The sequence below is a fragment of the Lissotriton vulgaris genome, chromosome 2_1, assembly GCF_964263255.1.
Source record: "Lissotriton vulgaris chromosome 2_1, aLisVul1.2, whole genome shotgun sequence".
Lineage (NCBI taxonomy): Eukaryota > Metazoa > Chordata > Amphibia > Caudata > Salamandridae > Lissotriton > Lissotriton vulgaris.
The window spans coordinates 765,145,349-765,157,777 of NC_141687.1; the positions used below are offsets into that span (position 1 = coordinate 765,145,349).

At 43.8% G+C, this 12,429-nt stretch overlaps 1 protein-coding gene across 3 annotated transcripts in view; it reads left to right on the forward strand.

Moving 5' to 3' along the window:
- The window catches only part of SSB (small RNA binding exonuclease protection factor La), a 100,576-nt gene that overhangs the window by 38,442 nt on the left and 49,705 nt on the right, over window positions 1-12,429 (forward strand). For all 3 annotated transcript variants that reach the window (XM_086956087.1, XM_086956086.1, XM_086956088.1), the window contains exon 4: window positions 621-795. In XM_086956087.1, the coding sequence (XP_086812213.1) occupies window positions 621-795 (175 nt within the window). The remainder of the gene's footprint in view (window positions 1-620; window positions 796-12,429) is intronic.

Here is a 12,429-nt window from a genome sequence, read left to right on the forward strand (position 1 = left end):
GTGAAACAATTGACTGTCAAAGGCTTTCCTCCTTTCAGATATCTTGGAAAGAACCAGTTTCACTTACTGCATCCTGTAGATTTTCCACCTATGTTATAGACCTCATAAAACCACCTGTGTTTCACGCCCATGGTCATTTTATAGCCTCCCTTCATGTCCTTGTATTGCCACTGCAGGATTTCTTTGTGCTAAAGTAGTAATCCTTTTGGTATACTTTTCTGCTTGATGTTAATGCTCTCTAAAGTACGATTTGTGATGCGTGAGCTTGCAGCGTCAACACTGTTTATATTACTAAGGAAGCGTCTGAATCTATAATCTCGGAGCCCCAAACCGAGCATGACATTTGAATGTGTTTATCTAGGGTTGTTTTCTAAGTTTTAATGTCTCAAAATGGAGTTCAGTTGCTGTATTAAAACATTGCCACTAGAACAAAATTCAGTTTTTTGATCAGCTAGCTGTTTTTAACCAACTTGTCTTGACAATGGTTTTATTAAAAGTAGTTATTTAATGGAGGATTGTAATGTGCTTTAAAAATATTGCACTGACAATTAATGCTTGTTTAGTAAATACATGCTGCTCTGCAGATTTATAACTTTTATGTGAAACTGTTTTATTTTTAGATTAAGCCTCCTTAGTACTGACTTTGATGTAATAGCAGATGCTCTTGTCAAATCAAGTACTGGAATGCTAGAATTAAGTGAAGATAGAAGAAAGGTCCGAAGGTCTCCTGCTAAACCTCTACCGGAAGTAACTGAAGAATACAAAAACGCTGTTAAAAACCGTTCAGTGTATGTTGTAAGTATCATCTGTTAGGTCTGAATATTGAAGAAAACATTGCCGTGAAAATTGTGTGTCTTGGTGTGAACCATAGGGCTGTGGAGATAAAAATGTTGAAATGGAGTAAATCTGTGCTTGCAAATTCCAGCCCAGTTGCTGGCTGTGACTTCCAGCTGCTCTGTAGTGCGCTTCAATGGTTTTTAGTGTTTCTGAAGACAATGGTCCCAAACATTAACAGGAATGAAAGAAGCAAAAATGAATGTAGACCAAGATTGAAATCTAAATTTGCTGTCCAGCCGGACAGGTTTTAATAGCATATATAATTATAAGACCATTGTCTTTAGAAACATTATACACTCCCAAACGTCCCAGACCTATTGCTACTTTGGGTTCCCTTGTTCTTTATATCAATGGTTTTTAGGTCTCTACTATTCTACCCTGTTAGGGATTGAATAGGCGAGATTATAGTAGGCAGTCTGAAAAGTCTACCTAGCTTGCGGATCGCGTACAGTTCATGTGAGGCAGGCGTGTGCACATCAAACACCCTCGGCCTCGGCATCAGACTTCGAAGGAAGCCGCTCGCACACCACCATTTGTCTGCATCCATTTCGCGGGGAAGCAGTGTTTTGTTCGGCGTTCTACGCACCTTTCTCTTTTTTTTGGGGGGGGGGGGGATTTTTTTTCTGGACTAAAGTGAAAGCCTACCGTGCTCGTTTACAGTAGCCTTGCTCCTCAAATGCTGTTGCAGTGTTGCCATCTCTCTAGGGACACTCAGCTTGAAAACACTCCACTTGCTAGCTGCAATGCTACATCCGCTATGCTTTGCCTCTAGTCACGTTGATCACTCTCAGACCAACGCAGTCACCACGCAGTCTCTTCTCTCTGTCTCATTATGTTTGCCCTGGCACAATTTACTTCGGACCCTCGCACCCTCTCACCCTCACCCACCCTCTCACCCGCATAGCATAGCAAAACAATTAAAAGCAAAGCATAGCAAACCAATTCAAAGCATAGCAAACCAATTCAAAGCATAGCAAACCAATTCAAAGCATAGCCAAACAATTCAAAGCATAGCCAAACAATTCATAGCATAGCATAGCAAAACAATTCATAGCATAGCAAAGCAAAACAATTCAAAGCATAGCATACAGCATCACGCTGTGCAACCATTCAACACCTGGTTCAAATGTTCTCTCAATGTTTCAAGCTTTATTACAAATGTAACAAAAAGATGTTAATATTTCACTTCTGTTATTGGATTTTCGTCCCAATAAAATACACTGAACATAACTTTTGTGAAGATTATTTACAAAACTTTAAGCTATTGCCATTATAAATTACAATCACTTTTATTTAAGTATTATTGAAAAAAAATTAAAGCCATTGTTATTTGTAATATCCATACATGTAAGTCGGGTAAATACAACACTTATTGCATTACAAATGCTATAGGTGTCACATTTGCAAAAGTTATAACTATTGGCATTGTAAATGACAAAGATATTAATTTCCCTATTTTAAAAAACAAAACCTAAATTTTTTTTATTTACAATACCAATCGCTCAAACTTTCCTAATGCGAGACCTATTGCATTGCAAATGGTTGTTTCAGTAGGGTAGTACTTGAAATGTATCAGTGATCCAGTAAATTTGCATGGCTAAATTGATACCCTATCACCTGGCATAGGAGTAAGCATGAGCGGATTTTGCGGATTGGCAATCCGCGAATTTTGCGGATTCGCAATCCGCAAAATCCGCGAATTCCCGCGAATTTGCGGATTTTTTTTTGTGTTCGCCCGTGTTTCTGCCAGTTCGCGAGGGTTTTTACAATTTCGCAATTTGCGAACTTACCTGTCGGGTCGCAAGTTTTGCGAACTTGTTGTTTCTACGTGTCCAGCCTGTTTGGGACACTCTTCTTCATCACTGCCACTCTCTGTCACCACTGCCACTCTCTAACTACTCATGCCACCCTCTGGCCCACCCATGCCACCCTCTGTTTCATCACCACACCCTCTGGTTGTCCAGTGTACATTATTTTCGGCAAAGCAAAGCACACCTTCCCTGCCTCAAGTGACCTGAATTAATTTGGGGCTGATTAATGTGTCACAGAATATTTTTTTAGCTGGCACCTGCTTCCTTAGTGCGCCCTGATTAGTGATCTTTTGCACTTGCTAAGTGCTTTCATTGTTGCAAAATTAGTTACAACACCTGCCCTGCCCCAACTGACAATAATGAATTAGGGGCTGATTAATGGATTTTAACTTCCAGCCTGGCTCCTGCTTGTCTCCCTTAGCTGTAATTCAGGACCTTTGTGGCATATGTGTAACTATTCTGAGGTTCAGAGCAGGGTAACATAATAGTTTCAACTGGCAACTGAACTCTGGAGGGGCCCCTCAGGAAGCACTACAGGAAATGGCTACTAATGATGTGCCTGAACTTTTGAACCTGGTAAGTAGTTACTTTCAGTTTTGCTAAGATCGTATTTCTGCAATTTTGCACTTATTCGCGGGGCGCGAACTCACGCGAACAGTGCGAGCAGCGCGAGCAAAATCCGCTGCTCGCGGATTTTGCGGGAAATTCGCAAATCTCGCGGATTGCGGATTTCCTGAAAATCCGCGAGCGTAACGGATTTTCCGCCCATGCTTACATAGGAGGACCAAGAACGTGAATAGCAGGAGAACTTTTTGGTAGTTCCAGTTTGTGCAGTGTTGAGCTTCATCTTGGATCTTTAAGTGCCACACGTTTGACATTTTAAAGTTATTCCTTTATTGAAGTAGATACATGGTGTTTGTTGGGAGGCAAATTGTGGTGTCTTCTAGTGCCACCACAATAGCTTGTTAGCACCACCTTCAGGCTGTATTTTCATACATTTTTGGAAGTCCGTGAACAAGTAGGGCTTCAATCAGCAGTAGTGGAAATGGGCTAGTTTGAAAATGCACCAGTTCAATTTCGTACATGTTTGTTAGTTACTGTAAGTGACAATCCTGTTTTGCAGCATAATTCTGTTAGTTCAAATTAAAATGTGTTTCAGCAGTAATAGATGTGATTTTTTTTTGATTTTTTTTTTTTTATTTTTCTCACCGGTTTTCTGTTTTGTTTGGGGTGCCCGTACAGTAATGTTTAGCGAAATTTATGTTCTACTTAAAGCCTCTGACCTGCAGATATTCTAAGGAGAATGTTGTGCATAAATGCAGACTTTTTCCCTTGACACATTAAGGAGTTTGGGAGCCTTTTGTCTGAAGGACATTCTGATAACTGGTTTGCCAATAATGAACATTCCATTTAAAGCGGGTGTCTTGAAAATCTTGGGTTGGGCTTGGAAGGCCCGTTACCCCGTAGGACAGGTTAGGGGCAGATAACAATACTTGTAAAAATCAGGAAGCGTAAATTACTCAGTGTCCCTGCGCTAATGAATCTTAGGACTGGACTGTTGCTGTCAACGAGGGTGGGGGGGCATTAAGGTTGTTGCTGGAATAGCCAAGTTTTCAGCAGCTTCCTGAAGGTAAGGAAGTCCAGCACCTGTCTAAGTTTCACAGGCTGAAGGTTGCAGACTTGGGCAGCCTGAACTTAGAAGCGGCCAACAGTACGGGTAAATTTGGGAACAACCGCCTAATGCCAAGAAGATGACCAAAGAGTTCTGCCGGGGGCATAGTGTGAGATTCTACTAAGATAGTGAGCACCCGTGCCTTAAAAGCCAAGACCAAGGCTTTAAAGCAGATTCTATTTCAGAACTCTCGGTCCAAGCATGACGACCGCCTGGTATAGGACATTTACATAGTCCAACCTAGGGACAATGAGGGCTTGAATCTGTCTTCCTGTGGGTGAGAGGCAGTAGGGGGTGACCTTTTTTTGATCATCTGCAGGAGGCAAAAACAAGATCCTGTGACTGGCTGGATTTGGGCTGTCCTGGACAGGGCATCATCCAACTTAACACCCAAGTTCTTGACTGTGTTTACCGAGGCTAGGGGAGGTGACATGTCTGAAGGCCACCATTGTTTCCACTTGTCCTGAGATGGAGAGCATTAAGGAAACTGCTTTGAGATCTGCTTTCTTTCTTTTGCTTCTGCGCCCCCACCCTCCCAATCCATATATACAGTATGTTGCAAAAGGGCTGGCTGCCTTATGCTTTTCTAGCTTCCAAGTGGCCTTAACTGGACAGGGAGCTGCTTTTTGGACTTGCAATTTAACATTACATCAGCTCAACACTCTCTGCCTGCAAATGATGACTTAAAAACCTGAACTGGCTGAAGAGATCTCCCATAATATAGATTTCTTATAGCAACAGTGCCTGGTCTGCTTTTTACTTCCCCATCGGTTGAGCCATTACTCCAATTAAAAATGCCACTGATTAGTTCACGTTTAGAGATTCTTGAGGCGCTGACACTTGAAGACTAATTTGCAGGAATCCTAGTTTTAAAAAAAAGTTTGCAGTGCATATAGTAAAGGCATGCTGTCTGGTACCACCCTTCCTTCTTGAGGAAAGCCATTTGCATAGAAAGTTAGAGCTTATGCGCACCATGGTTAAACCCAGCACACCTCACTTTCTGTGCTGTTCCTCCTCAGTGTTACATAACTGCCATGGTTTCAGAGTGCTTATGTGACATTTTCATAATTCCAGTTTGATTACGATTGGCGTTCAACGACTGTAGGAAGCTTGCTCCGTGTATGTTGTCACTAGATGGTTATACTATGTGTAGAGTCCAGGGGTTTCCCTAAAGTGTACAGGGCTCAATGTAAAACTTAAAGTGCTCTATTTGTAGTAGTGTGGGCAAGCAGCCTTAGGCCCAACACAGCAATGTAAGATATTTATTGCACAACCATGACCAATAATGGGGACCTGACTCGAGATCCAGACTAATTTTAGAAAAAAACTTTATTTTAACACCAAGATCTTTGCAATCGGGTAAGTATGTTTTTTTAAATAAAAATACTTTTCACTTTGAAAAATCGGCACACACTTTTCAGAACAGTAGTGTTATCCTACTGGGAAAACAATATTGTGGTTAAATGGCTAAATAATACCCTTATAATTCTAGTCTTCTGGACCAAAGGTCCGTGGGGGCAAAGGTCGGGTGAGTAAAATCGTGCAATGAAGATGAAGGAAATGTAAATATAAAAAATTACTCCAGTTGGTGCTGTATGAAGCTTAGAAGTAAGTGCTAATTTTAGCTCAACTGTACTTGCACTGAGGTAGTGCTCACTTGTCTGAAGCAGCAAAGACCTTCAGGTGCCATGCTGTCCACACTGAGCGGCAGTAAAACCTTCTGTACATGTCCTTTGTAAAGTGTGGTCAAGCCCAGGCTTCAATTAATGTGGATGGAGAGCAGTGGCGGTACTTAGGCCTCCATGGTAATTATAAGTAATACTTACCTCATGTGCACCCCCCAGAAATTGCCAGTCAGTGCTGGGCTTCTGTCCCACGTGGGATCTGACCAACCAGGCTGATATGCGGCAGCGCGTATCGAAGCTGCTATAATTAATCATTGTTTAAGTCACTGAAATGCTGTAGCTGAGCAGAGCGCTGCCCAGTCTGCCGTATCACCACTCCCGTGAAGACGGCTGGAATGCCAGAAACCGGTCCTCGGAAGCTTGTTTCCGGGCCAGGGAAGACATGGCTTGGCAGTTCGGGCTGGACTGTTCCCATGAGGCACAGGGTCAGACTGATTTGCATATAGCCATGTCTGAACTTCGGTGGCAGAGTGGGCTAAAGAACGGTGATTGATTAAACCCAGATCTTTTGAGTGGGTGTGAGTGTTTGATTGGTTCAGATGCTCCGTCCATTACCACCCCCTCTTGTATCACCACTCCAGCACAGCCGGAGGAGAGCACGAAGCTACAGGCTCTGGATGTCTGTGTAAATTAAATATATTTTAGGATGAGAGACCTGACTTTGGGCCACGGCTGCAACTAGTTTTACTCTAGCAACCGGTCTCCAACGGTCCGCTGAGAGCAGGGCGCAGCTGCATCATCCAACCTCGGCACCAGTGTAGCCTATGAAGAGCTGCAAACTTAGGCTGACGCTCTAAAATTCAATATATTTCAATAATCCAGTCTGATTACAAACCTGAGTTACTGTGGCATCATGAGTGGCACAGACAGCGATGCAAGCAGCTGCGGGCTGCAGAACTACTTTAAAACAGAACTGCTGTCTGCTCGCTGTTAGTGTTCAGGCCTCACCCACTAGTGGCTTAAGTCCTCTCTCTGCAAATAAATGGACAATGTTGCAGTCACGTGACGTGAATGCTGCCGCAGTACTGAGCACAGCGGAGCCCAGCCTGGCTGGCGCAACTGGACACAGGCAGATGATGTCAAATTAAGTACAAATTGAACACCATGAGGGCAGTGCGCTGCACAGTAGTCACATGCTCTGCGGCAGATCTTTAAGTGGGAAAAAAAGCAGGGGGTGCTCTAAAAGGGGCGTGATAAATCTCTTAAAGAGGTGTGGCCTATCCAAGTGGGGGCATGGTCTAAATCAAGATAACTAGCATTGTGTGCTTAAGAAAATCATGAATTCGCATCCAGCAAAGGATAATAAAATAGGCAAAAAGGTATATTTATTAAGTATAAGCCATAAACATACCAAACATGCTACTCAACAAGCATGTCTGTTTGACAGGCAGACCAACTAACTATACCAATGGCAGACAGGAACGCAAAAACGTCCTAATTACCATCTGGTTTGCCAGGAATGGGCACGCAGGAAGGTGCTCCATTAAATGTAAGCATTAAGGAATCTTTGGGAAATAGAGGGGATCTCTGGCTCAACATAAACCTTGATCTAAGTTCTGAGTTTGGCTGAAGTTTGTACAATGCTAAATCCCCCTTTTACTGCAGGAAAATTCGCGAAATCCCAAAAGTCACGTGTTCCAATGTAGACAAAACAAAGGCATTAGTAACGAATAGTTTTCTTACCTGTCGGTGTAGTTTTGCAGCTTGAAGATCTTTCTGGATTCACTATGCTGTGCATATTCCGCCATCTTGTGGTTGGAGTCGGAAAGTGCTTTGTATTTTTATTTTTTTATTTTTTTTGTGGGAGGTTGCGAACCTGATCTCCCTGGTGAGGCTACAACCCCCATCGTGTGTGTGCAGGCTCTCAGATTATTTTTTCCCCTTCTGCCTTGCAATTTTGTTGTATTGCTTAATAAATTTTAAATATATATACCCTAAGGGACTGAGAGTGCAGGGACACTTGGTGATTTTTAAAAGGTGACTATCTCTCTTAATATAATATACATATTGACATGTACACCTGTTTTTTTCTCTTGCATGTATGTGCCTACATGCGTATGCCTATATATATATATATATATATATATATATATATATATATATATATATATATATATATATATATATATATATATATAATCTATCCTTGTCTTGCCACCTGCTCCTCCAGCCTCATCTTTCTGGCGGAGGTGGGTTCGCTAGTGAATCCAGAAAGATCTTCAAGCTGCAAAACTACACCGACAGGTAAGAAAACTATTCGTTTTGCAGCGTGAATCTTTCTGGATTCACTATGCTGTGCATGGACTTTGTAGCGGTTTAGTTACGTTTGTGGCGCCTGGGTGGAAGATGAGCGTTGATAGTTGAATATATGTTGAAGCACCTTGTGTTTGACTTGTGCTTCCTTGTTTACTTGTATATCCACAACGTGGCGCTTTGTGAACGTGTGCACTGACGCCCATGTTGCCGCCAGGCATAATTCTTTGAAGGGTGTGTTAGCCAGGAAGGTTATTGTTGCGCCCTTCTTTCTGGCAGACTGGGGCAGTGCCCCTCCTGCTAGTTATTGCTCTACCTGTTTACATAGTAGGTATCCATACGGCTTTCCTTCGAGGGAAAGTACCCATATACGTACTACTTTGGGTATTAATTTGTATTTGTTTTAGTAATGTTACCTGCGACCAGGAACAACCCCCTTGGATGTTTTATTCAAAAGGTTAAACGTCCCAGGCCCATTCATCCTTGTCTAGGCTACCACTTGATTTCCTTGTTATATTTTGTGCATATATATATATATATATCCAACGAATATCCAAGCATTAACTGCCTCCACCAGACCGAGAGTTGCGTCGTCTTAATAGGACTCCTTGGATTGAGCCCCTCGCTTCGTTCCACAAACGACCACGCCAGGTGAGATTTTCAAAATTTCTTTATTGCCGCTGCCAGACGCGTTTCGACTACACAGTAGTCTTGATCACTGGTTGTATATATATATATATGTATATGTGTATATATATATATATATATATATATATATATATATATATATATATATATATATATATATATAATTTTTTTTGATGCAATGGGCCGGTTTTTACCACCATAAGTAGAGAATGCTTAATGGTTTTTGGGGTGCCCGGCTTATTTACGGGAGTACGTATTTCCTGTCTGATGCTCACCTTGGTAGCTCAGACCACTGCAGGGTTATGCTGATGCCTGTTGAAATTTGTTACCACCCTTCAATTTTTTATGGTATTGTAGAACATGGGCGCTATTGCCTGCTTATGCGTCCAGTTAATGTTAGGAGAGAAAAAGAGGGTAGAGGAAAGAACGGCCTTACCCTATATCTGCCTTTGCTTGTAGATATAAACATACCCACTGCTATATCAGCTATATATCTAATATATATATTTTGATGCCGAGGCCCACACATGTGGGCACTTATCCTTTCCTTACGAAGTATACTCCACCCATGTGGTCTATCCAAATATTGATTTGTACAGGAGAAGTTGTCCTGGACTTAGTTTGGCCACTGGGTTTAAGTAAGGTGACAACCCTTTTAGTGTGTTGCGCACAGTGGGCCTTCTGGCTAACTACTTGCGAATGGTCTCGTAATTTTAATTAGGCTATTTGCCCAGTGTTATTTGGTATTGCGCTCCCTTGTGATTCTGTGCAAGGAGGAATACCGTAACTTTTCACTGTGTTGTGTGCAGACCATGTGTAGTTTCTAACCTTAAGAACTGCCCCTTGCTTGTGTTCATTCTGGCCTTATGGATGGTAATGGTAGCTGTAACGGCAACACGCCGTCGTTAGGTGCGTGCTGCGTTTGCCCTTCTACCTTGTGATGCGTAGGAGGTCCGCCTCTTTCCCCCCCCCCCCCCCCCCCCCCCCCCATGTTGGGCTACATGCGGGGTATGTCTTCCTACATAATCCCAGTCAACCTACTTGTTGTAGGGTAGGCATATGCAATGTTTGAGGTATTGCTCCGATTGCGTTTGTGTGACTGTGTATATGTGCAGTACGTGGTGGTAGGGTGTGCGCCCTCCCACTGTAGTTGGCGAATTTTTATGGTCTCGGCGAACCGCAGTAGGCCGGCCATATGGGATGCCTTTCGAAGTGTCTGTGAACTCCATGGAAGAGCCCCCCCCCCAGCTTCCTTAGGTGTTCAGAAAGGCCGCGGTGAACCTCAGTTGCCGGCTTTCTGATAGTAATCGGTGGCCAACTCCCCGCGGAGAGCTGCCGGCTCCCTTATGGTGTGAAGATCAGTCGCTGTGGTAGAAGACTTCCACCTTTTGGGCTCGCCACGCCCATAGTGTGTGTGAGGTAAGTGTGGTTGCGGTAAGCCCACCCCTCTCATGGTGATCGGCCCATCTAGTGAAGTTGAGTCACCCTTGCTACTAAAGCAACCATAACGTTGTACTGCCAACGCTTTGCGTGAGGTGAGTGTGGTTGTGGTAAACCCGCTCCTCTCATGGTGGTCCGCCCAATTAGTGAAGTAGAATCACCCTTGTTGTTGAAGCGACCATAGTGTTGTACAGCCAAGTCTTGTGTGAGGTGAGTGTGGTTGTGGTAAACCCACCCCTCTCATGGCGATCAGTCCCTTTAGTAAAGATCGAATCACCTTTGTTATTGAAGCAACCATAATGTTGTACCATCATGGTTTTGTGTGAGGTGACTGTTATTGGTAAACTCTCAGCAAATCAAAAGGGAGAGAGAGGACTAGGTAAGCTAGTCCGGGTCCCCTGATTATATGTAGAGATATCAATATAGGACTAGCTAGGTTGTGTTAGTGAGACTCAGGAGGTACATCTGCAGGCAAACCATTAGGTTTGGTCATGAAGCCCTCACACACCAACCTAGTTGGTGTCATGCTTCATCATCGGGCCCACCACAGTGACACCGAATGTGTCCCGGGTGTGCTGCGACTCCAGATTACTGAGGAGCTGGTATGCTTACTGAGTGTGCAGTGATAGTGAGAATGAACGTGAGAAGTTAAAAGCTATACAGGTGGTCCCAGTTCCCGAGGGTGAAAGGTAAATTTTAATATCTGGGCCCCTGTTAGCAAGATAAAAAGGCTTGCGGACGATATGGAGTGTATTAAGAGCTCCTACGTCCTTTGTGGTCTACATGTTTCAGCCAGGCCTTTTGGTTAAAACTGGCTTTCCTCAGGACCAAAGAGTATGTGTGGGTGACAATAAACTATATTAAGTGACAGTGTGTGGTAAAAAGTGTCGCACTCGCTAAGGTGCTGTACGTGTTAGAGGGGGATTCCCTCTGCTTTACTGTACATAGAACATAGAGACAATACAGACATACAAGGGAGAACCAATGAGAATGGTATTTTAGAAAACACAACTTTTGGCCGACTTCTAGTGTGCGTGAGCGACCTAGAGCGGCAGATAACGTGGCCATGAGCTTTTCACATGGCTGCAGTGAAATATGGCGGTAAAGTTTTAAAACGCAGTGGCAGTGGTGGGCTACACAGCGGAACAAGCATAGCGTGAGGTACAGGTAAGAATGGTACATAATTCCTCACACTTGCTACTTGCTGTTAAAGCCTCATGGGTCACTTGGCAGGGAGGGGAAGAAGACCCTAAACATTGTAAAAAAGGCCAGAGTTTAGGATAGTACCTGTGGAGAGAAATTGCTGCTTACCCAGAGCGTCGTGAAGAGATCACTTGTTTACTCACGGTATTTCCGATCAGCGTGCTCCTTCGACCTATCGTCCTGCTCCAGTGTCCCGAGTGAGATTGCATGGCTCGGGCACGGGCTTAAATAGCTGGTTCAATTGATTGCACCTGAAAATGAGAGGAGGGTGCGGTCGCGCTGGCTCTGAGTGCGCGTGTGTAAGGAGACAGTGTCACTCGCGCCGCGCGTGCGCGGAGGGCAGCGCCGCGCATGCGCGGAGGGCAGCGCCGCGCATGCGCGTACTACAGGCATCTACACACTGCGCATGCGCATTAGAGGTGTTATGGGAAAATTATGGCAAATGCCGTGGGACCGATTAATAATGGCCCATGGGGGGTAAAAAATGATATCTTCACGACACTCTGGGTAAGCAGCAATTTCTCTCCACAGGTACTATCCTAAACTCTGGCCTTTTTTACAATGTTTAGGGTCTTCTTCCCCTCCCTGCCAAGTGACCCATGAGGCTTTAACAGCAAGTAGCAAGTGTGAGGAATTATGTACCATTCTTACCTGTACCTCACGCTATGCTTTTTCCGCTGTGTAGCCCACCACTGCCACTGCGTTTTAAAACTTTACCGCCATATTTCACTGCAGCCATGTGAAAAGCTCATGGCCACGTTATCTGCCGCTCTAGGTCGCACACGCACACTAGAAGTCGGCCAAAAGTTGTGTTTTCTAAAATACCATTCTCATTGGTTCTCCCTTGTATGTCTGTATTGTCTCTATGTTCTATGTACAG